This window comes from Salmo salar, chromosome ssa22 (assembly GCF_905237065.1).
Source record: "Salmo salar chromosome ssa22, Ssal_v3.1, whole genome shotgun sequence".
In the NCBI taxonomy this organism is placed as follows: Eukaryota; Metazoa; Chordata; class Actinopteri; order Salmoniformes; family Salmonidae; genus Salmo; species Salmo salar.
Genome location: NC_059463.1, coordinates 17,890,694 through 17,916,884, shown reverse-complemented (window position 1 = coordinate 17,916,884; position 26,191 = coordinate 17,890,694). Strand labels below are relative to the sequence as shown.

Genomic DNA, 26,191 nt, shown 5'->3' with positions numbered 1-26,191 from the left:
AATAATGCGGTGTGACTCGAGTTTTCGCCATCAGCTGGAAGACCCTTTTTGGTCCGTGTCAGTGGAGGAAAGGGAGAGCGGAGGGATGTTGAGGCGGACCCTCAGTCTGCTGCTCTCTCCCTCCGCTGAGACTGACCATAGATTCAGGCACCATCGACCCAGGAAAAAAAAAAAGCAAATTATTTAAATGTATGCTCACTCAGCTGTGCTGCATAAGTAATACAACAACGGATCTATTACTGGTGTGATCATATACAGTATCCTACCTCAAATTTCTAAACCACAATGCATTGGCAGGGCAATTCAAGAAAAGCCTAAATGCGATGATAATGTATTAGGCCTATAGCTTACTGAACAAACCTCATTGCTACAGTACTGTTTTTAATTGGTTAATGTTGCATAGGCTTACATTTTTTAAGTAATGTAAAAAAAAAAAGTCTAAGCGGTAGATCTCTGCTTGCATTTTGACTCAAAGTGATCTTAACTCAGAAAAGGTTGGTAACCACTGTTCTAGAGTTTTCCCTGTTAACACTATCAATATTTTGCCTTTACTGTGGCAAATTTGATCGAATCAACGCAATATATCCCAAAAAAAATGAACTATGCAAGAGATTTTCTTGTAGGCAGAACGCATCGGAGTTGGATTCTATTGCATTGACATGTACCACTCAGCCCTTGCTCTACACAGACCATTGCAGCTTAACCAATCAGAGCTGCAGTAGGCCTATATGCAAATAGAACATTGCCATATATGGATCTGTGCCATTTACTTTGAACTGGACTGTGTTTACAGCATGAGTGGTTCTGAGCAGATGCCCATGTTTTGAGATCAAATCGAGAGCTGCATGTAGACACGTGTGCACATTTTATTAATATCCTTTGCTAGTTAGCTCAGTTATTAGCCCAGTTATAGATACTTTGTAGTAAGCAATAGAGGAGTGATTGCTTCCTACAAGAGCACAAATCGTGTACATTTCGAGACATCTTTGAAAAGCGAGTCAGGTAAAGAGCTTTTATTATGTCTTAAAGGGGCAGTGTTGTATTTTGTGACAGGCTTGAATAAGCTAAGTAGCCAATAGGCAGAGGGTAGTATAATTTGTCTTATTCTCTGTAATAATGGTATGGGAATAATTATGCATTTTATTTTGTAAAGTGGTTTCTTGCATCAAACAACACAACAACATTTTCAGTCGCCTCCTTGTCTGAAGAACAAGTGGATAAACAGGTTAATGTCAAGTCCTGCATGTTTTTTTCAAAAGTCTCATGGAATGTTGGCCTACATTGAACACCACACATTGGCTGCTACTGTAGGCTGAATGATAGAACAGCTATTTCCATGTTAAAATGTTGTGGGATGCATTTTCTCAATTGTTTTTGATGGTAGGCCACTCTGGAAGGCTTACATTATGCTCAAATAGCCACAGTAGTTTACTTGGCCACTGTTAAAACTGTAACTTAAAGCGGGTACAGCCTCAGCGTTCACAATAAACTCACGCTGGAAGTTGCACAGAATTTTCACAACGTTCAAGTTTGTTTTCAGCAGACCTGAAATTTGCTCAGTGCTGAACATTTTTGGAGGGAACATTGGTTACAACACACATAAACACACAGGCACACACACAACAAACATACATGAACTTATAAAGAGCAGATCCTGAATAACCTTTCAAAATAACACACACACTAACACACAATCAAATTAAAAACTGATGGAAGGCCTACAGTATGAAGGCCTGCTGATCTTGGCTGATAAGAGTTTCATACATTGTCATCACTTCATGTGTCCTTCAATTCGACTGATTGCGGAGCATCTCCAAATCGCATTTCCCTGCTGTTTCCTAACAGTACTCCCTCCCTCCTTTATGCCTCCCCTATTCTCCCTCTGCAGATTTAAGTATGAACACACTCCCCCTGATAAATCTCTTCTGCATGTTTCTGCCCAGACCTCCCACAGCCTTTTTTCCTCCCAGCTGTTCCAGGTGTGTCCTCTGGGCTTCCCTTCCTGTTCTGGCTTCCCTCCCACCTCCAGTCTTTCACTGGCTGTTGCAGACGCTGCCTCCCAATTTTCCCCCGGCAGCGGCCTTCTTGCGTCTCTTGTTGAGCAGTGGGTTGCTGGAGGTGTCCAGGTCTTTGATCTTCACCTGGTCGTAGTCCACACGCATGGTGGCCAGAGCACTGGTCATCTCCTCCTACAGCACACAGAGAGGAAAGGGTTAGGGAGAAAAGGAGGGTGGGCAATAGAGAAGAGAGAGAAGAAGAATCAAAGTGAGGGCGGGTTTATTTAATGATAGATAGAATAAAATAGATAGACAGAAGATAAAGCTCTGCTCTGAATATAGCCTACAGCATAATAAATATGAGAGGAGGCAATAAGCCCTTTGTTTCTAAAAATGGCCTGAGGCCAGACTGTGATGTTTGCCTCCCCCTTGTGGAAGGTCAACCACTCCAGGGTCATCTGGTCTGGGAGCAATTCCATTTCAATATTTTCACACCACAAAAGCACTGAAATTCCGCTCACATTTTGAGATATCTACATGGGAAAACGTGTAATTTTCATTGTACCAACTGTATTTAAAATAATGTCTGGATGTAAAGTCAATGCATTCTATGATTCTGCTGATCCTGGGAAGTTCCTGGATGACCAGAGGGTGTCAGTGTTAGTCTGACGCTGACCTTCACGTCGTCCCACATCTCTCTGTCCTCAGTCAGGACCCGTGTGGTGTGAAGCGGTGTGGAGGGAACAACCATGGACTGCTGCAATGATAAAACACAGACACGATTATATAGTATGCATGCACTGTAAATGCACACACACACACACACACACACACACACACACACATTGATCCAGGGGTGGTTCATAAACTGTGTGATGGTCATTCTGTCGTTGGGGTCTGTCTTCAGCAGCTGATGGATCAACTGTTTGGCTGAGAGAAATCAATTAGAGGATAGAGGTCAAAACACACACAGACACACACCAGGCCCCAGCCAAGGCTTTGTTCTGGAATAAGGCACCAGTTGGTCCATATGAGCAGGAAGCCCTACCAGTGTGAATTCAGAGATTTAGCCAGACTATCCCTGGGATTCAAGAGCTGCAATTCTGAGTTTATGTGCCTTGTCTATGTTTGGGTGTGCTTGTGGATGAGTGTTGTGCTATAAAACGGACTATTTAGAAGTGTGCTTTTGTTTGTCTGAATGAAAGGAATTTCTGGGAGTGACAACATTGGAGGGAATGCAGAGCTATACTAACAAGAAAACTAAAGACAGTGCAGGGATCATCAACTAGATTCCCTCGCAGACCAATCTTTTTCTTGAGCGGATCGTAGGGGGGCCGGAACATAATTACAAATAATTTGCAGACTGCAAATTGACCGCAAGACAGATAACATATTTGACTAAAACATAATAATGTAAAACCTTGCTTACATTTGTATACAACCACATCTCTCTATTATGCCCGAGAATACTTGGGAACAGATTTCCAAAATTAAAATAACTTGGAGCTGATTTTCTGGTATTTTTACCGTATTTTATGTCCAACAAGGAAAATGCATAATTTTTTTGATTAGAAAAGTTGGGGGGCCAAATAAAAACACCCGCAGGCCACCAATTGGGGAACCCTTGTCTAGTGGAAGGATGACCCGACCCAGTCTCACCTTCCTCTGACACCTCAGCCCACTCAGGTTTGGGGAACTCATACTGGCCCATCCTGATCCTCCGTTTCATCCCTGGAGAGATGGCCTGGCCCGTGTTAGAGTAGAACGGTGGGAAACCACACAGCCTAAACAGGAGACAAATGCGTAGAGGTTGATAGTTATTAGGTTGCACTGACTATCAAATGGTTATATAGTATGCATGCACTGTTTAAGCACACACACACACACACACACACACTACTCACAGAATATACATGATGACGCCCAGAGACCACATGTCACATGACTTGTCATATTTCTCCGGGCCCAAAACCTCAGGAGCTTATAAACAGGAAAACAGACAGATGGAAAATACAATTACTTGTCCAATATTATATGCAGAATATAGTGACATACAGTGCATTCGGAAAGTATTCAGACCCCTTGACTTTTTCCAAATTTTGTTACGTTACTGTCACACTCTGATCTGTTTCACCTGTCTTTGTGATTGTCTCCACCCCCCTCCAGGTGTCGCCCATCTTCCTCATTATCCCCTGTGTATTTATACCTGTGTTCTCTGTTTGTCTGTTGCCAGTTCGTTTTGTTTCGTCAAGCCTACCAGCGTTTTTCTCTCTGTTCCTGTCTCTTGATTGTTCCTGTTTTCTAGTTTTCCCAGGTTTTGACCTTTTCTGCCTGCCCTGACCCTGAGCCTGCCTGCCATCCTGTACCTTTTCCCCACCTATTTGGATTACTGACCTCTGCCTACCCTGACCCTGAGCCTGCCTGCCATCCTGTACCTTTGCCCCACCTATCTGGATTACTGACCCCTGCCTGCCCTTGACCTGTCTTTTGCCTGCCCATGTTGTATTAATATACTGTTGTTAATTTGACGTTGTCTGCATCTAGGTCTTACCTCCAAATGTGAAATTTACAGCCTTATTAAAAAATGTATTAAATTGTTTTTTCCCCTCATCAATCTACACACAATACCCATAATGACAAAGCAAAAACAGGTTTTTAGAAATGTTTGCAAAAGGTGTTGAAGCACCTTTGGCAGCGATTACAGCCTGAAATCTTCTTGGTTATGACGCTACAAGCTTGGCACATCTGTATTTGTGGAGTTTCTCCCATTCTTCTCTGCAGATCCTCTCAAGCTTTGTCAGGTTGGATGGGGAGCGTTGCTGCACAGCTATTTTCAGGTCTCTACAGAGATGTTCGATCGGGTTCAAGTCCGGGCTCTGGCTGGGCCCCTCAAGGACATTCAGGGTCGTTGCTTAGGGTCGTTGTCCTGTTGGAAGGTGAACCTTCACCCCAGTCTGAGGTCCTGAGCGCTCTGGAGCAGATTTCCATCGAGGATCTCTTTGTAGTTTGCTCCGTTCATCTTTGCCTCGATCCTGACTAGTCTCCCAGTCCCTGCCACTGAAAAACATCCCCACAGCATGAGGCTGCCATCACCATGCTACACCGCAGGGATGGTGTCAGGTTTCCTCCAGACGTGACTCTTGGCATTCAGGCCAAAGAGTTCAATCTTGGTTTCATCAGACCAGAGAATCTTGTTTCTCATGGTCGGAGAGTCCTTTACTGAGGAGTGGTTTCCGTCTGGCCACTCTACCATAAAGGCCTGATTTGTGGAGTGCTACAGAGATGGTTGTCCATCTGGAAGGTTCCACAGAGGAACTCTAGAGCTCTGTCAGAGTGACCATTGTGTTCTTGTTTACCTCGCTTACCAAGGCCCGTCTCCCCCGATTGCTCAGTTTGGCCTGGCGACCAGCTCTAGGAAGAGTCTTGGTGGTTCTAAATTTCTTCCATTTAAGAATGATGGAGGCCACTGTGGTCTTGGGGACCTTCAATGCTGGGAAATGTTTTGGTACCCTTCCCCAGATCAGTGCTTCGACACAATCCTGTCTCGGAGCTCTACGGACAATTCCTTTGACCTCATGGCTTGGTTTTTGCTCTGACATGCACTGTCAACCATGGGACCTTATATAGACAAGTGTGCGCCTTTCCAAATCATGTCCAATCAATAGAATTTACCACAGGTGGACTCCAAGTTGTAAAAACATCTCAAGGATGATCAATGGAAACAGGAAGCACCTGAGCTCAATTTCGAATCATATAGCAAAGAGTCTGAATACTTAAGGTATTTCTAAAAACCTGTTTTCGCTTTGTCATTATGGGGTATTGTGTGTAGATTGCTGAGTAACATTTTTTATTTAATCAATTTTAGAACAAGGCTGTAATGTAACAAAATGTTGAAAAAGTCAAGGGGTCTGAATACTTTCAGAAGGCTCTGTAAATCTCATTCCTACAGTAGTTTAGAATTTTAACCCAGCTCGCACATGACGTTCTGAGAACCATATGTTTCTTAGAGCTTGGTGAGAGTGTGGTTGTCCTATGTTCACTTTGCATACAACCTTCCCACAACATTCTGGGAATGGTGCAGGACAGTTGCTTGGCTTTGGAACATTCTACGCACATTTAAGGAACTTGACAAAATAACATTATTTTCTTGGTATTTCATGAATTTAACAGAACGTTTCCTAAAAGTTCAATCATGGTTAAATTTAATTAAAATGTTGGTAATGTTCTAGGAACATTCTCCAATTGTTTTGACATTGGGAATGTTCTCAAATATTACAAAGAACATTAAAAGAAAACTCTACCCCAAAACAATTTTTTGTTATTTGTTTCATTAGTGCATTGTTGATATTACAAAATGTTTTGTATGTCAGCAATCAAGTTTTCAAGATATGTAACTTTCAAAATACAGTAATCTGGCCTGTATGATGCGTTTTGCATCATACAGACGTTCTCAGAACTTCCTTGCAACCTAAAAATGGACGTTCCCAGAACAGGTGAAATGTTCACTTCCGTTCTCCTAAACGTTTAAAAAACATATGGCTTCATTCCCAGAACCAATGGAAAACCAAAGATGTACGTTCCCACAACTTCCAAGGAACCAAATATGTTAGCTGGGAACTTACCCACATAGTAAGGGGTGTAGCAGGGGGTCTGCAGGAGGTTGTGTAGAGTGGTCTCCTTAGCGAAGCCAAAGTCTGTCAGTTTGAGAGTACCGTTGCTCTTCTGATGAGTGTACAGCAGGTTCTCAGGCTGAGGGAGGGGAAGTGAAACGTATCTGTCATTAACTGTACGCATAGTATTACTAAATGTATGGCAACTCTGTCATTATCTGCTGCTCTTATCTTTATCTGTGTGTCAGTGTCACATTGCTCACCTTGATGTCTCTGTGTGCGATGTTCATGTTGTGGAGAAACTCGATGGCTGTGCCAATATCCCGCATGATCTCTGAGCCCTCTAGATGAGAGCAGAGTTGCACAGTTTCAGGACAACACTGTCTGTAACATTACACATATACAGTATAGTATGTCCATTCCCAGAAACAGACTCAATCCTTTTTCCTTGGCCCCCTCCACTCTCAGCCCCTTCACCTCTCTCAGTGAAAGCTTGGTCTCCTCTGGCCTGGATCCGGCTGAACAGTTCTCCCCCTTGCATACTGGAACAAGAGAAACACATACACTGAGTTAATATTGAGATGCTGTCATGGAGTTATCATTCGAAACATAACACTGCCTATAACTCTCCCACATTAGACATTTTTCAAAAAGACAAACTCTGCTACTTGAATAAAAAGCCCTAAAATAATAGTGAAAACAGGAACCATTTAGATGAAGATGATGTTTCGTGGGATAACGTTAGACTGGGAACAGAACAGTCTGCTATGCACAAGCACTTCATCTGTCCCTCTGTCTTTCCATTTTGTCATTATACACATAAACATCCATACAGACTGGGACTCCTCTATCCTCCTCAATGATCTTTGTCTTTCGAAAAACACGGTGAATCACTTTCTGTTATGTGGAAAGAATTGTTTATATGCTCTTTTGAGTGTACGTGTGTGTATGCATGTGTGAGAGAGAGTGAACGAGAGTGTAAGGAGGAAGTGAGTAAGAGAGAGTGATCCAAGTCAAACTCAGTTAAAGAATATTCTCCTTCATTAAACTAGCTGAGCTTAGCTGAGCTCAGCTGCCCTCCTCTCAACCTCTCTGAGACAGAAAAGAGCTGACCACAAAGACAGATTACTTTACAGGGAGCAACACACGTCACACCCAGCTCTGAATCATCACACTCACTGTCTATGACTTGCCAGTACACTATACTCCCATTTCTTTAGAAATGCAGCTCATTGGAAATCAATGTCAGTATCTAAAAATTCCACATACACACTTGAGTTAATGCATTATCTCACTGCTCCAACCATGTGCTCTTCATTTCCTTAAAACTTGAGTGGTCTAGACTTTGAGAGAATACAACAGTATATCAAGAGCGTCTGTGTCACCTCTGAGTACTGAGGAGAACCTGTGGTGATCTGTGAGGCACAGGTGGAGCCCCAGCCGTGGCCCAGTCCTGCCCACATACTTGGCCTGCATAGACATACCAAGGCCATGTGACTGACCTTTCCGTCAAGCCTAATGGTATCAGAGAGAAGCTATGAGCGATTGGCTCTATGTCAATAGTTTATGGCTAGTTGCTGAAGACAGAGAAATGGGACTTGTATTCCCACATAGCAGAGGATTCTGGGTAATATAGTCAAAGAGCTGACAGGACAAGATCCTACCATTCCATGATGATGAGCAGGCACTTCTTCCCATGATGCATGTTCTCGTACAGACTGAGAATACCAACGATGTAAGGCCCCCCCGACACCCGCCAGTGAAGCTCAACCTCCTGCCGCGCCTTGGGACTGTCATAGAGGATCTGTGTTGGAGTGAAGTGTGGAGAAGGAGTGGAGTACAGGAAGGGCAGAGAGTGAGATTGAATTACTTCATTTAAGTGAAACAATTGGCATTCCAACCAGGCACTCGTTCTGTCCTGAAGGGAATTGATCAATCATGACAAAAGAGGCTGGTTGACCACGCAGCCGAACCTGATCCATTTAAATGTCAAAGTATTCATCACGATGACACTTAACAACTCCCCTGATCTGCCTGACCTGTCCGTAACAAGACTTCAATATTATCTTTTCCCTCTTTCAGTTCCCTACCACAGTGGGCCGTTAAGTCATTTCACACACACACACGAACACACACACAGTAGATAGCTGGCAGGCCTTGACATAGCACCCGTCTTCCATTCCATCAGAGGATATTTTTGGGTGCTGACAGTTACAGAGTGGGCTCCTGCTGGATACCATGCCAGTCCAGTCACAGAGCTGCAGCTGAGAACACAACACAACACAGACAGTCTGGCCACCACTCATCCTTTTGCCACAACCTTACATGCTCTTTACCTCACTTTTTACAGCTTCAATTATATGACAACGTGGATGGTGAGAAATGTAGAAGCTACTGTACATACATTTCTCTTGCACTTGAAGAAGGAGTTTCATCTAGAAAGTTGTGGTTTTAGAATGACTGGCAATAAACAGACTTTTATGGTCTCATTCGATAATAGAAGCCATAACTGGGGAACCTGACTCCCTCACTTAACAGATAGTTTCTTGAACACAGGGAAAGTATGCAAAAGTTGGGATTTGGCCCTAAGAGACTTGCTCTCATCGTATCCTCGTTGCATCATCCATCCAAACGGAATAGCATATGAGTGGCCAAAGCACATGTTGTGAAGAGCAGTTAATAAAAGACCCAGGTGAAACTTCAACCAGAACAATCATAAACCCTTTTTTAAGATGTACAATGTTACTATAGGAACTAGGTTTCATATCAACTTCACACAAAATAATGAGGGATTCTTCATCTTTGGGTATTCATCTTGTGAATGAGTGTGTTTTTATGTGTGTGTTTATCATACACATGTGCTTAGTTGTGTTTTCTTTGGCATGAATTAGTGTGTGAGTGTATTTTTATATCTATGCCTATAGTGATAGTCTTTCTCTAAAGAGGAAGGCCTTCCCCTTTTGTTGGATGTGTGTTGAAAGTGGAAGCGAAGGACTTCCGTTGGCCTCTTTAACTGATGTGTGTTTAAACTTCATCTCACAACCCACAGTACCCAGGGTCACTATAAAAGAGTGGTCTTCATTTCTGTCCAGTATCTGGAGAGGATGTGAGAAAGAGTCTTGGCTACTTTATTGTGTTTCATGGGTTCTCATATGAAGATACAGATAGCTTAGGGCCCTGTGCGCTTCATTTCCTGTACAGTGGATAAGAGCGTCTGCTAAATGATTAAAATGTAAATGTAATGTAGGCAAAACTGGAAACGTTGGAAAACTTTAGTACAGGTCCTAAGTTCCTCCAGGAACGTCTGCTAAATGATTAAAATGTAAATGTAGTGTAGGCAAAACTGGAAATGTTGGAAAACTTTAGTACAGGTCCTAAGTTCCTCCAGGAACAAAGGGGATTGAAGGTGCTACACATTTTATATCTGCAGTAATAGTGGAATGATGTGTTGATTTGCCGTGATATTCACCTCTCACCTTTCTACCGCTGGGTCGGCTTCTGTTGTCAAAATGGGATATCTGTTTTGACTTTGTGGCTGGGTTATCTGGTGGAAACCGGGGCAAGCGGCCAATGTAGAAATCTCTCTGTCATTTCCTGCTTGCTAGAATTCTATACCGTTCACTCAATTTCAGCACTGAATAGTGTAGGAAATCATTGTTACATCTAAATGGCATTTCACTAACAATTTTTTTTTTCTTCTTTTTACAGCTATTTGAAGCTTGTGGACCAAAACCGAAAGTCAGTGGTGGAAAAAGTATCCAATCATCCTTGAGTAAAAATAATGATACTGTACCTTAATAGAAAATAACTCAAGTAAAAGTGAAAGTCACCCAGTAAAATACTACTTCAGTAAAAGTGAAAGTCACCCAGTAAAATCCTACTTCAGTAAAAGTCTGAATATACAAAATATTGAATATAAGTATCAAAAGTAAAAGTAAAAGTATAAATAATTTAAAATTCCTTATATTAAGCAAACCAGACGGCACTATGGATAGCCAGGGGCACACTCCAACACTTAGACATCATTTACAAACGAAGCATTTGTGTTTAGTGAGTCTGCCAGATCAGAGGCGGTAGGGATGACCAGGGATGTTCTCTTGATAAGTGCGTGATTTGGCCCATTTTCCTGTCAAAATGTAACTAGTACTTTTGGGTGTCAGTGAAAATGTATGGAGTAAAAAGTACATTATTTTCTTTAGGAATGTAGGGAAGTCAAAGTTCAAAAGGCACTCGCACATCTGAGCAATCTTTTTGCAGGTGCATGGTAACAGTTGAACAAGATGAAGGAAAAAGGAAAGCGCACACTGCTCTTGATAGTATCACTGATATTTAATAAGCTTACGTATCGGCTTGACAGCCTTCGTCAGAGCTTTTGTGATAAAAAAAAAAAATTGCACCCTTATTTAGACCTAGCCCCACCCACATCCATCCCTCCTAACATAGCATTGTGTCCTGGTAGCCACAGAGGAAATCTCATATTTTCCTTCATATACCTCCATAGACCTTCTCACGCACACTGGCACATGCAGCATCAATAGCTTTACACACTGCTGCAAATGAGGAAGTTTAGAGACTGTTCAAGGTTGAGGGCAGTCTGGATATTGATGTGTGTGTGTCTCAGTAACAGAGCTTGTTTACCCTACCTTTCCCTCTATAATTGTTTCCAGCCAATAAAGCGGAGGTCATACAATTGAGTAAATAGAGCTGAGAGATAGGTGTGAGAGTGCAGGATATATAATGCTGTAGTAAGTAGTTATGGAAGAACAGATGAAACTGGAGAGAATGTTAAGAGATACTACTGATATTAGATTAGGAACCTTATCTGATGCTCAATAGATAATAAGATTCCACTTGAAACTAAATGTAGCTAAATCTATAGTATTTCCATATAGGCTACACAGGCATCCATTGTACTAATACCGCTTTGTGGTATGTAGCCGGGTATAATCCTGAAATATATATTAACCTGAACTGAACATGTTTTTACTATAATGCTTATCATCACACCATCCCTCCCTGACCGATTAACTGTTTTAATTCTCATAACCAACTTTTCTGGGGCTGGGCTCAGGTTAACTCTGCTACACACTACATTTTTAGCCATTAGGCAGACACACATTGATAGATTTTTCACCTAGTTGGCATGGGGATTAGAACCAGCAACTTTTCAGTTACTGGCCCAACACTCTTAACCACTAGGCCACCTGCCTCAAGGCTAACTGCCACTACAGTCTCTCAAATCACTTTCATGTGAAACGAAACCATAGTATTTTAAGTGGGCCTCAACGGAAGCACAGATGGACCACAATCCTGCCAACCATGCCAAAAAGTGGTATAAGCCAACTACAAACATAAACAAAAGCTGAGGAAGCTGAACAGTGAGCTAAAACCACATAGATGCAAATCCATTAAATGAGATTAATCAAAAAACTCTTTGAAAGAAGAAGGGCTTGGCTATGAAGAGAGTGAATTAGAGTTCCAGAATGAAACATTCCCCAGCCAAATAAAGGTTCTAATGGAACAAACACTTGAATGGAATCTCAGGATTTCCTTCATGGAATAACACTGGGTCTTTTTAGGCTAGACATAGACTCTTAGAGCTTACAGCCAGGCAAGTCTAAGACGAGAGAACCCTGATCGCTGTAATTGAATCAGATTAAAAGGATGGCTTCTCTTCAGGTCTAGTAGAGTGGATTAAAACTATACCCATCCATTACACTTAGCGCTTAGGAGTGGACTTAATTAAAAAGTGACTGAGCTGGACAGCTGTTCATCCCAATGACTCGTTCTGTCGATGGCTGTTTGTCTTGTGGTTAAAAACAAAGGAAAAATCTAGTCGTAAATTACCAGGTGTCAATTTTATACTTTATGCACAAGGCTCACCCAGGCTTATACAAACAGAGGCTGGCTTCTGTACGATCACAAAAACACAAAAGCAAACTCACAAACACCACCACACCCCTGACAGAATATTTTCCAATCCACATTTCACACTTTGTATTTTATTTGGTATACTGTGGGTGGTGTCCATTCCCTGCAGTCAATATTGAAATGTTTTCCATTGGTCACATTCTACAGGCTCTTAAATTGGATCTGAGTGAGAGCCCTTGTAGGACAGCTTTGCCCTGCGGCTCCATGGGTAGTTCCTGGTCACTGTGACCAGAGAGGACGAGGCGAAGCGAGAGGGTCAACTCCACCCAAAATCTGTCCTCACAGATTAAGCAGGCTTGGTGAGGAGTTTTTGTATGGGGGCAATGAGAGAGTGTCAAATTTGGTAAAGATACAAGTGAATTGCTATTTTGATAGGTGAGGCTTATTTGAGCAAACAGAAGTTTCATAATGCTTACGTTTTCTACGAGTATATTGATATGTTTTCTACAAAAGATCAATGGCTAGCTAGAACATTCCCACCTGATCTCGCCTCCTCCAGCCTGTCTTTCACCTTTGCGGACATGTATTTCCATTAGTAGAGAGGTCAGTCGACCATCTTGTCAATATAATAGATCATATTTGCTGTGACCTGCTCTGGGTCCTCTCTGACTGTGGGAGTTATGATCAGGCACCTGGTGAGACACCCAGTTGTGATTGCAATTAAAATGCTTAACACAGCTTCTTACCTGTAATAGGCAACTATACCAGACAATGTCAGTCAACAGGCCAACTTTCAGTCATCCAATTTAAAATTCTCATTACTTATCCACAGCATCCGTCAGTACTTGTAGCCTAATTATCCACAGCATCCATTTGCCAAATGGTGTTTTCCTGACTGATTGCACTCTGCTGTATGTTGTCCCGAACACTGAAAATAACCTCTAATAATAATAGTTATTGTAAAAACATTTATTTGGGGGGTAGATCAGCTTTAATAGTGCAGATAGATTGTAGCTTCCATCAATGTAATTGTCTGCATCATTTCCAATCCCCCATATCTTTTTTTGTAAATATATATATATAATTTATATATTTTTGTTATATATTTTCCTTTATTATTTTCCCCTAACCCTACCACCCCTCCCCTAATTGGAGTAAACTAATGGACAACAACACTTAGGCTTCTACTTCCAGCTTATACATACTATATACATTTTAGGGACATGGTATATTTTACAATAGTTATCTTTTGTTTGTTATTAGTTTCATCCTTCAGCTACACTCAACCCCTTCCATCTATCTCTGAACACCATCCAGATTTGATTTCTATTTGCCATATATTTTTCAACTGTGCTGTGATGTTTCACAAAAGTTCTGAACCTTTCTATTCTAATAGTTTCTACAGATTGTAAATTAGAGATAAACATTTTTGCTAAGAGTATTATTACATTATTGATCGATTGACTATGATTTTCAAATCACCCAGCAGTGCTATCTGCAGAGTTAGCTCCAGGTAAATGGTGCCTGTGACCAAAAACAAGCCACATATTGTCACGCTTGTCGATGGAAATGGAGGACCAAAACGCAGCAGGTATGTGTATGCTCATCTTGCTTTTTAATAAATACAAAATGAACACCAAAATAACAAAGAACTAGAACGAACAACAACAACAACAACAACAACAACAACAACAACAACAACAACAACAACAACAACAACAACAACAACAACAACAACAAACAGTCTGGCAAAGCATAAAGCGCAACACAGAACAATCACCCACAAATAACAAACACAAACACACCCTCATATATGGGACTCTCAATCAAAGGCAGATAGACAACACCTGCCTTCAACTGAGAGTCCCAACCCCAATTAACCAAACATAGAAACAGACATACTAGACAAATCATAGAATACCTGAAAACCAAACACTGCCCAAAAACCCCGGAATACTTAAACCAAATGCCCCTTCAACAAAACACACCACCCCGAACCACATAAAACGAATACCCTCTGCCACGTCCTGACCAAACTACAATACCAATTAACCTTATACTGGTCAGGACGTGACACATATGGACAATACCGACACAAATGATCTAATGATTCTGTCTCTTTGCAGCAAAATCTGCAGAGCTGGGAAGGTTGTATCCCCCATATATATATATATATATATATATATATATATATATATATATATAACATTCTATTGGTTGCAATACTTTTTTATAGCAATTTAAATTGAAAAACTGTAAGTTTAAATAACCTCTAATAATTGAACGTGAATGACCAGATTGATTTGAATTCAGGACAATTCCAGACACATATTACTCTTTTTTCTGCCATCCCCTGTAAAATGACCTGCTCTCTTCCCTTCTCCTATCTCTCTCTTCTCCGATTCTGTACTGTATCTAATCTTTTTATCCTGACCCACGCCCCCCTCTTGTCCTTTGTGTGTGACTATATGCTCCTGATTAGGAGATTCTGATCCGGCTGGATTACTGTAGGACAGCCATTTGTAAAAAGGCGAATCCGGACCAAGAACAGGGTCAATACGGACCAAGGGTCCTGACTATAAAAACAAAATATATATATTTATTTTTTATGAATTCAGTCGGAATTCAACTTCTGGTATCATATGAAGACACATAAAACATAGAAAATGTGTAGAATTGCCACAAAAGAGCTTTAAAACTGCTACATTTTCCCTTCCTTCCATGGCAAAAGTGTAGAATTGCAGGAAATTAGCTTAAAAACTGCATATTTTTTCTCTGCCAACAAGATGGAGGTGAACAGTTTGGGTTTGAAAGGGTTGTGCAGGTGGGGGTTTGTCACTACGCCGATAAATAACATTATCCATCTGGACCTTTGCCACCGATGACCAGACCTTTTCAAATAGTATTTGAGTACCCCTGCTGTAGGCAGTAAATCGCTGCCTCTGTAGCCCTGTACTGACAAGTGACAGCTTTCCATTGGGCAGAACAACGTGAGTTGTGTGTGTGGTGTGTGATCAGAAAACCTACTGAGTTAAAGCATATGTTAACAGTGTCTTGCATCATGCCATTGTGCTAAATACTATATGGTCAGATCACACACAAGGTTCTTGTTGCTCAACCAGAATAGTAACATGCAAAGCACACACGTGCTGGGGTTGGAACCAGTTCAGAGAACAGAACCAAAAACGATTACATTTTTCAAGGAACAGAACCAGAACCGAGAACAAAAGTGATCTATACTGTTCTGGAACAGAACCATTATTTTAAAAGCATGGGAACTGGTTAATAACGTTATTTAACGTTCTGGGCATTTTTTTCCCAGTCCCACAAAAAACTAAACAAAGCACCTACAGTATGCAAAGCCCTCACTCACTCAAAAATATTTTACAGTGTCTGCCTGCCTGCCAGCTGAAAATCTTTCCCAGTGTGTGTGTAGACTGCCTGCCTCTCCCCCTTCCGCCGAAGTATGCATAGTCTGCTGTAGCTACAGACGTTACAAAAATTAAGAAATTAGGGAGAGAGATTTTTAATTAGAGAACAATAGATTAACATTTTCAACGCTAATTAAGGATACTATAGTTATTACGTTTCACAATTGAATTTATTAACTACAAAAAGGTAAGACATGTTTTTATTTTAATTCTGGTGCCACTCTGCACACACAAGCTTGTTGGCTAGCTAGCTGGTCTAGCTCTTGAAAACTCTAGGCGGCATAATGTGTAATGTAATGGAACGGAGAATCATGATCAAGGGCTATCTCTGGTCCAATGTTAGTTAAACCAACTGTCTGAAGTTCAAAGACATTCAAAGTTCTTTCATAGAAGCCGCTCCTCCATAGTTATAATTCTGTGGACCTAATTCAGATAATGCATGTCATAACAACAAGATGCCCACTTGTCTGCCCAATGCATGTGCATAGCTTGCCTGCACCATAGCAAGCTGCGCTATCCATTGGTGAAGTAATTTAATGTCGAGCTAAATGTAAAAATAATATATATTTCAAAGGTTTAAAAAGGATCAGAAAGGAATGATATAAACATTTATTTATTTTTTTGAACCGGTTCAGAACTTTATTTTGCTGGTAGGAACAGTGGAACGAAACTAAAAAAATAATGGTTCTGTTCAGAATTAAACGATTGGAAAATGATTTTGGTTCCAACCCCTGCACACGTGTAAATCAAAACCAGAGTAACACATTTGTTCTGAGCCTCAGCCCATCCCATGATCCCCCCTGCCTGTCTTCCAGGAACCCAACTCCAGGTGCAGAGTCAGCACCTTAAAGGAAAACTCTACCAAAAAACTGTCTTTTGGTATTTGTTTCATACATCCATTGTTGATATAGTCCTAAAATGTTTTCCATGTCAGCAATCAAGTTTTCAAGATATGCAGTACCAGTCAAAAGTTTGGACAACTACTCATTCAAGGGTTTTTCTTTATTTTTACTATTTTCTACAGAATAATAGAATAATAGTGAAGACATCAGAACTATGAAATAACACATATGGGATCATGTAGTAAGCAAAAAAGTGTTAAACAAATCAAATATATTTTATATTTGAGATTCTTCAAAAGTAGCCACCCTTTGCTTTGATGACAGCTTTGCACACTCTTGGCATTCTCTCAACCAGCTTCATGAGGTAGTCACCTGGAATGCATTTCAATTAGCAGGTGTGCCTTGTTAAAAGTTCATTTGTGGAATTTCTTTCCTTCTTAATGCGTTTCAGCCAATCAGTTGTGACAAGGCAGGGGTGTTATACAGAAGATAGCCCTATTTGGTAAAAGACCAAGTCCATATTATGGCAAGAACAGCTCAAATAATCAAAGAGAAACGACAGTCCATCATTACTTTAAAACATGAAGGTCAGTCAATACGGAAAATTTATTCAAGTGCAGTAGCAAAAACCATCAAGTGCTATGATGAAACTAACTCTCATGAGGACTGCCACAGGAAAGGAAGACCTACAGTTACCTCTGCTGCAGAGGATAAGTTCATTAGAGTTACCAGCCTCAGAAATTGCAGGCCAAATAAATGCTTCACAGAGTTCAAGTAACAGACACATCTCAACCACACGTGTTCAGAGGAGACTGAGTGAATCAGGCTCTCATGGCCTGTAGAAACTAAATACATTACAACGGAACGATTTGATTAGTTTAATGTTAGCTAGCTACATAGTTGTCTTTGTATCAAAGATAAAGGTAAACGCAGCCACTGCTAGCTAGCCAACTCTACCAGCTAGCAGTACTGTATCATTTTTAGTCAATAAGATTTTTGTAACGTAAGCTTAACTTTCTGAACTTTCGAGTTGTGTAGTCCACTTGTGTAGCTAGCAGGACTGACTTTGTGTTAGCTAGCCAATGTTTAATTACTTCTGCGTTATGAAAGGAACTAGACACGGACACGAATGATCCATTGGTAGTTTGTTGTAACCAAGTATTGGTGCTAATCGTGTGTTATTGGATGCTAGCATGCTAGTTAGCTACGGCGTCATAGGACACGGTGCACTGAGTGGGTTTCACGGAAGAATACTGTACCAAGTTATCTAGCTGAATAAACTAAGTTTGAGCCTATTCCTGGAAACATTGAACCACTGTAGTTTACATCAATTATATTTCTAAAGTGGAAGTTGGAAAAGTTCTATGAGTGTTTCAGTGAATGGTTAGCGAGGGAGGCCCTGCGCTCTCGCTTCCCCAGTTGTTTAGTTAATTTTCATTCCAATCTCCTTTGCATTAGCGTAGCCTCTCCTGTAGCCTGTCAACTATGTGTCTGTCTATCCCTGTTCTCTCGTCTCTGCACAGGCCACACAAACGCCTCACACAGCGTGGCCGCTGCCACTCTAACGTGGTGGTCCCCGCGCGCACGACCCACGTGGAGTTCCAGGTCTCCGGCAGCCTCTGGAACTGCCGGTCTGCGGCCAACAAGGCAGAGTTCATCTCAGCCTATGCTACCCTCCAGTCCCTCGACTTCTTGGCGCTGACGGAAACATGGATAACCACAGAAAACACTGCTACTCCTACTGCTCTCTCCTCGTCTGACCACGTGTTCTCGCATACCCCGAGAGCATCTGGTCAGCGGGGTGGTGGCACTGGAATCCTCATCTCTCCCAAGTGGACATTCTCTCTTTCTCCCCTGACCCATCTGTCTATCTCCTCATTTGAATTCCATGCTGTCACAGTCACTAGCCCATTCAAGCTTAACATCCTTATCATTTATCGCCCTCTAGGTTCCCTTGGAGAGTTCATCAATGAGCTTGACGCCTTGATAAGTTCCTTTCCTGAGGATGGCTCACCCCTCACAGTTCTGGGTGACTTTAACCTCCCTACTTTGACTCATTTATCTCTGCCTCCTTCTTTCCACTCCTCTCCTCTTTTGACCTCACCCTCTCACCGTCCCCCCCTACTCACAAGGCAGGCAATACGCTTGACCTCATCTTTACTAGATGCTGTTCTTCGACTAATCTCACTGCAACTCCCCTCCAAGTCTTCGACCACTACCTTGTATCCTTTTCCCTCTCGCTCTCCTCCAACACTACTCACTCTGCCCGTACTCAGATGGTATTGCGCCATCGCAACCTTTGCTCTCTCTCTCCTGCTACTCTCTCCTCTTCCATCCTATCATCTCTTCCCTCTGCTCAATCCTTCTCCAACCAATCTCCTGATTCTGCTTCCTCAACCCTCCTCTCCTCCCTTTCTGCATCCTTTGACTCTCTATGTCCCCTATCCTCCCGGCCTGCTCGGTTCTCCCCTCCTCCTCCGTGGCTTGACGACTCATTGCGAGCTCACAGAACAGGGCTCCGGGCAGCCGAGCGGAAATGGAGGAAAACTAGCCTCCCTGCGGACCTGGCATCTTTTCACTCCCTCCTCTCTACATTTTTTTCCTCTGTTTCTGCTGCTAAAGCCCCTTTCTACCACTCTAAATTCCAAGCATCTGCCTCTAACCCTAGGAAGCTCTTTGCCACCTTCTCCTCCCTCCTGAATCCTCCTCCCCCTCCCCCATCCTCCCTCTCTGCGGATGACTTTGTCAACCATTTTGAAAAGAAGGTTGACGACATTCGATCCTCATTTGTTACGTCAAACAACACCGCTGGTCCTGCTCACGTTGCCCTACCCTATGCTTTGACCTCTTTCTCCCCTCTCTCTCCAGATGAAATCTTGCGACTTGTGACGGCCGGCCGCCCAACAACCTGCCCGCTTGACCCTATCCCCTCCTCTCTTCTCCAGACCATTTCCGGAGACCTTCTCCCCTACCTCACCTCACTCATCAACTCATCCTTGACCGCTGGCTATGTCCCTTCCGTCTTCAAGAGAGCGAGAGTTGCACCCCTTCTCAAAAAACCTACACTCGATCCCTCTGATGTCAACAACTACAGACCAGTATCCCTTCTTTCTTTTCTCTCCAAAACTCTTGAGCGTGCCGTCCTTGGCCAGCTCTCTTGCTATCTCTCTCAGAATGACCTTCTTGATCCAAATCAGTCAGGTTTCAAGACTGGTCATTCAACTGAGACTGCTCTTCTCTGTGTCACGGAGGCTCTCCACACTGCTAAAGCTAACTCTCTCTCCTCTGCTCTCATCCTTCTAGACCTATCTGCTGCCTTTGATACTGTGAACCATCAGATCCTCCTCTCCACCCTCTCCGAGTTGGGCATCTCCGGCGCGGCTCACTCTTGGATTGCGTCCTACCTGACAGGTTGCTCCTACCCGGTGGCGTGGCGAGAATCCGTCCTCTTCCTCCCGGGGAAGGACTGCCCGTTCCATGATCTCGCCATCACGGTTGACAACTCCATTGTGTCCTCCTCCCAGAGTGCTAAGAGCCTTGGCGTGACCCTGGACAACACCCTGTCGTTCTCCGCTAACATCAAGGCGGTGATCCGATCCTGTAGGTTCATGCTCTACAACATTCGCAGAGTACGACCCTGCCTCACACAGGAAGCGGCACAGGTCCTAATCCAGGCACTTGTCATCTCCCGTCTGGATTACTGCAACTCGCTACTGGCGGGGCTCCCTGCCTGTGCCATTATACCCCTACAACTCATCCAGAACGCCGCAGCCTGTCTGGTGTTCAACTTTCCCAAGTTCTCTCACGTCACCCCGCTCCTCCGCACACTCCACTGGCTTCCAGTTGAAGCTTGCATCTGCTACAAGACCATGGTGCTTGCCTACGGAGCTGTGAGGGGAACGGCACCGCCGTACCTTCAGGTTCTGATCGGTCCCTACACCCAAAGAAGGGCACTGCGTTCATCCACCTCTGGCCTGCTCGCCTCCCTACCTCTGCGGAAGCACAGTTCCCGCTCAGCCCAGTCAAAACTGTTCGCTGCTCTGGCACCCCAATGGTGGAACAAGCTCCCTCACGACGCCAGGACAGCGGAGTCAATCACCACCTTCCGGAGACACCTGAAACCCCACCTCTTTAAGGAATACCTGGGATAGGATAAAGTAATCCTTCTAACCCCCCTCCCCCAAAAAAATATATAGATGTACTATTGTAAAGTGGTTGTTCCACTGGATATCATAAGGTGAATGCACCAATTTGTAAGTCGCTCTGTGGTGTGGAGGCTGTGCTTTGGCAAAGTGGGTGTGGTTATATCCTACCTGTTTGGCCCTGTCCGGGGGTTTCATCGGATGGGGCCACAGTGTCTCCTGACCCCTCCTGTCTCAGCCTCCAGTATTTATGCTGCAGTAGTTTATGTGTCAGGGGGCTAGGGTCAGTCTGTCACATCTGGAGTATTTCTCTTGTCTTTTCCGGTGTGCTGTGTGAATTTAAATATGCTCTCTCTAATTCTCTTTTTCTTTCTTTCTCTCTCTCAGAGGACCTGAGCCCTAGGACCATGCCTCAGGACTACCTGGCTTGATGACTCCTTGCTGTCCCCAGTTCACCTGGCCGTGCTGCTGCTCCAGTTCCAACTGTTCTGCCTGCAGCTATGGAACACTGACCTGTTCACCGGATGTGCTACCTGTCCCAGACCTGCTGTCCCAGACCTGCTGGAACCCTGACCTGTTCACTGGATGTGCTACCTGTCCCAGACCTGCTGTTTTCAACTCTCGAGAGACAGCAGGAGCGGTAGAGATACTCTCAAAGATCGGCTATGAAAAGCCAACTGACACTTACTCTTGTGTTACTGACTTGTCGCACCCTCGACAACTAATATGATTATTATTATTTGACCATGCTGGTCATTTATGAACATTTGAACATCTTGGTCATGTGCTGTTATAATCACCACCCGGCACAGCCAGAAGAGGACTGGCCACCCCTCATAGCCTGGTTCCTTTCTAGGTTTCTTCCTAGGTTTTGGCCTTTCTAGGGAGTTTTTCCTAGCCACCGTGCTTCTACACCTGCATTCCTTGCTGTTTGGGGTTTTAGGCTGGGTTTCTGTACAGCACTTTGAGATATCAGCTGATGTAAGAAGGGCTATATAAATACATTTGATTTGATTTGATTTGGATAAGAGCGTCTGCTAAATGACGTAAATGTAAAATGTAAATGAATTGCTGCAAAGAGACGTCCTTGGGCAAAGAAACACAAGCAATGGACATCAGACCAGTGGAAATCTGTCCTTTGGTCTAATGAGTCCAAATGTGAGATTTTGGTTCCAACCGCTGTGTCTTGGTGAGACACAGAGTAGGTGAACGGATGATCTACACGTGTGGTTCCCACCGTGAAGCACGGGGGAGGAGGTGTGATGGTGTGGGGGTGCTTTGCTGGAGACACTTAGTGGGTTTGCACTTAGTGGGACTATCATTTGTTTTTCAACAGGACAATGACCCAACACTCCTCCAGGCTGTGTAAGGGCTATTTGACCAAGAAGGAGAGTCATGGAGTGCTGCATCAGATGACCTGGCCTCCACAATCATCCGACCTCAACCTAATTGAGATGAGTTGGCTTTGGGATGAGTTGGACCGCAGAGTGAAGGAAAAGCCTCCAACTAGTGCTCAGCATATGTGGGAACTCCTTCAAGACTGTTGGAAAAGCATTCCTCATTAAGCTGGTTGAGAGAATGCCAAGAATGTGCAAAGCTGTCATCAAGGCAAAGGGTGGCTACTTTGAATAATCTAAATTATAAAATATATTTGGATTTGTTTAACACTGTTTTGGTTGCTACATGATTCCACATGTGTTATTTCATAGTATTGATGTCTTCACTATTATTCTACAATGTAGAAAATAGTAAAAAATAACGAAAAACCCTTGATTAATAGGTGTGTCCAAACATTTGACTGGTACTGTGTAACTAAACAAAATGTATCATGTTGGCTGTATTTCTGTATTTTGGAAGTTATATATCTTGAAAACGTGATTGCATGACATGACATGAAAAACATTTTGAGACTATCTCAGCAATGGACTAATGAAACAAATACCAAAATAACGTTTTTGCGTGGAATTTTCCTTTAACTGATAGGCTAGTTGAAGGTCAATTTCACAGCCAGACAGCCAGCCAACAGGGACGTTGCCAGGACCTGGCTTTCAGGGCTTTAGCTTTAGCCCCGAATGATTTTGGGTCATCCCCGAGTATGTAGCGCTGCCGGGACGGTGTAAAACAAAATGATTACCTGAATATGCCGCTTAGTTCATAGAGCTGTGGTTACTTGAAACTCCTGAAGTCATCCACACTTTATAATCAGCGGTATAGTGCTGCTGTTGGGCAGCGGAGCGATGCTTCGCCACTTCTCAGTATGGTGCTGTGTCTCACACGATCAGTTAATGATTCATTCGTTCTCTAGATAACAAAGCGAATATAATAGCATATATGATGTTAGGCTACTGTTAGACCAAAAACACCACGTAATTTCTTATGACAATTTAGGATGATTGTGCTGAAATGTAAAAAAAAACTCACCAACTCATAAGCTAAATATGCTTTGATTGAAACAAAATACAGGTGGCTCTGTTTAACTCCATCTGCTCTAACATTTGATTAAACATTAGTTAGGCGACTTAAATCATTTAACAAGATCAAAATGCATATTCCCAAATGGATTGGGATCAAATGATTGTCATTGGCATGCAAATGACTAGCATGCAGATGCAGATCCAGTAAAACGTTAATCATGTTCATTCACGATTGACAATGATGATGGCCTAATGTATAATACGGTAGGCCTAATTTTTTGTTTTAGGATGAAAAAAAGAGAACATTTTCTTCGAGCCACTAGGTCTAAGTGTAGGCATATGCAATCGTGCAATTTGGATGAGGCATTGTATGTAGGCCTAAATTCTCAAATGATATTATACAATCGGCATACATGTAGGTAGTCTACCAACTTTAAATCAGAAAATAGTATGTAATAATAATTTAAAAAATTGTGCTCCGGTAGGCAAAATATATCATGACACCACTGGTTTGCCAAAATTAATGTAACACCAACACGCTGCTTTGAGCCAAGCATGCTACCTTGTCTTTTTGTTTTCACTGAATCTCAGTTTGGATATTAGATTACAATTAGGCTGGGAAATGTTAACTAAATTGGGTAAACATGAGAAAATACGTGATTAGATCGAAACACTTGTTCATTAACTTAATGAAATTATTCTACAGGCTGATATATTATTGTAACAGTCGGCCTAACTATTCAATAACCTCATATGGGTTTACTGACTACAATCCATTGACTTAATAATAAGAAGTGTTGATTATATGGCCTTGAGGAGAGCACAGTACATGGAAGGGGTGCTGTACGTCTGAACGCAGCTGATTGTTGAGTTGTGGCTGTCGATGTGGCTGTCAATGAACAGTAGGCAGTAGCTAAAAGGCCCTTCGCAATATAAATACAAAGATGAGTGAGTGCCACTGTAAAGTTGGTGGGCTATAATTCCAACTCATAGCGTATCCACTATGAGTTGATGCCTGAATGTTATGAACCTCTGGTGATGACCCTGCCAGCCAGCCAGCACACACACACACATAGAATATGCATTACACACACATAGAATATGCATTACACACACATAGAATATGCAATACACACACATAGAATATGCATTACACACACATAGAATATGCATTACACAAACATGGATACCGGTACACACTCGTTACCCATGTTAATTACTGTTATTACACCACCATGGCTTTTCTTTGCTTTTCCTCAATATAATACTTATTTACAATGTCATGCTAGTACTTGGCACATGGTGAATGAGTTTGTATACTGTTACAAAACATGGTTCCAATGGTTTTCAGCTGTCCCCATAGGTGAACCTGTTTTAGTTCCAGGTATGACCCTTTTGGGTGCCATGTATAACCTCTACCATGAACCATGAAGCAACAAGTGTTATTTAAAGGGTTCTCCTATGGGGACAGTCGAATAACCCTTTTATAGATATCCTATTTTTTTCTAAGTGTATAGGCAGAGAGAAATCTGATAAGAAACTCAGATCAAAGTTCCTACGTTAGTTTTTCTAGTTGATTTGATCTTCACTAGGGAATATGCAAGATCCCAATACGACCAAATGGCATCAGGACTCACACTCCGAGTGAGCAACAGCCTATTTCCATTGGTAGGTGATATTACCTTCAGTGCGCACTTCTCCCCCGTCTTCTTATTTGTGCATTCCAGAACCTTCCCATTGATCCCAAACCCAAGGACCTGACTAGATATCTTATAATCGTCTGTCACCGCGTTACGCTTTATCTCCAATTTGGGGAACACGGGCAAGGGGAAGTGCGTGGAATCCGTGTCTTGTGCCGTATGCACTGCGCTGTCAGTGGGGGCTGGCTGGGTTGGAGCTTCTGATGGGAGGTCTGGTTCTGGCTCAGCCTTCGGCAGTTCCGAAGGTTTCTCCATACCAATACCATTTTGTAGCATGGTCTCACAGATGCTGTGTCTCTGTGAGTGGTCCCCCAGGATGAAAAAAACGACCTCAATAGGCTAATATGATTCGCAAGTGAAATGACGCGCTTGCCCGTAATTTACGCCAAGCAGAAATGACTCCCAGACACTGCAAAGGGCGCGCATTCGGTAGTCACTTTCTCTTGGCCAGTTCCTGTGTGCCTTGGGATGTTTAAAACAATAGTCCCACTATTAAAAAAGTTTGATACTAAAAGTTTTCTATAATTTAAAAATGAATTGGAAAAATATTGATATTCTTCAACCAATTATTCAATTCAAGTTCAATTCAATAATCCTGTATATCCACGGTGTTTTTTCTCAAAAACATGTCCACATCTGAGTTGGCTATAGTAGAATGACTTCGGTTAAACTGGCCTCGTCACTTTCCAACGTCCTTTCGTTACATTCACATGGGCTACTGACTGAGGAGCTTGCGTAATACTCTCTCCTCAAGTCATATTTCTCTAGCGGCTGTCTTTTAAAGGAGCAGTACAGTTGACAAATAACCGGTAGTCGGTATAGGGTTGAGTTGAATGGAATCAAATAAAAATGTTTCCCCTGAAGACTAACAACAAGTAGTGTCATGTAGTGTATGTGTTCCTGTGAGTACCTTGGCCTGCCACATGTCAGGTACTTTTTTGATGAACAAGCTGTTGGCCATAAGCACCAGTTCTGATGACCTCACCACTAAGCGCTTTAGAGCCTTCACTATATCACTGAGGCTCTGGGACACGACCGCTAACAAGTGATTATACCTGAGAGAGAGAAGGGTGGATGGATGAGAATTAAAGAGAGATACTAAGGAGAATGGTGAATATGGGGCAGCAGGTAGCCTAGCGGTTAGAACTTTGAGCCAGTAACCGAAAGATCGCTTGTTTGAATAA

The 26,191-nt window shown here is 42.6% G+C and overlaps 1 protein-coding gene across 2 annotated transcripts; it reads right to left on the bottom strand.

Annotated features, from left to right (window-relative positions):
- Positions 1-1,529: 1,529 nt before the first annotated feature.
- On the bottom strand, positions 1,530-25,747 carry mapk3 (mitogen-activated protein kinase 3). 2 transcript variants are annotated; one of them, XM_045704999.1, is made up of 10 exons: positions 24,990-25,747; positions 8,272-8,411; positions 7,085-7,149; positions 6,871-6,950; positions 6,620-6,746; positions 3,902-3,977; positions 3,657-3,781; positions 2,842-2,927; positions 2,674-2,754; positions 1,530-2,189 (listed from the first exon to the last, which is right to left on the bottom strand). In XM_045704999.1, exons 1-10 carry the CDS (start codon positions 25,281-25,283, stop codon positions 2,034-2,036), a joined length of 1,230 nt encoding a protein of 409 aa, XP_045560955.1. In that variant the 5' UTR covers positions 25,284-25,747; the 3' UTR covers positions 1,530-2,033.
- Between the last annotated feature and the right edge of the window lie 444 nt (positions 25,748-26,191).

Bases quoted from the DNA above. Each gene is read 5' to 3' on its own strand.
- mapk3 (XM_045704999.1), bottom strand. From the start codon at position 25,283: ATGCTACAAAATGGTATTGGTATGGAGAAACCTTCGGAACTGCCGAAG. The intron at 8,412-24,989 runs GTAATATCACCT...ACTCCAACACAG, and splicing joins GGGAGAAGTGCGCACTGAAG to ATCCTCTATGACAGTCCCAA. The intron at 2,928-3,656 runs GTGAGACTGGGT...GATTTCTCTCAG, and splicing joins GGCTGAGGTGTCAGAGGAAG to CCAAACAGTTGATCCATCAG.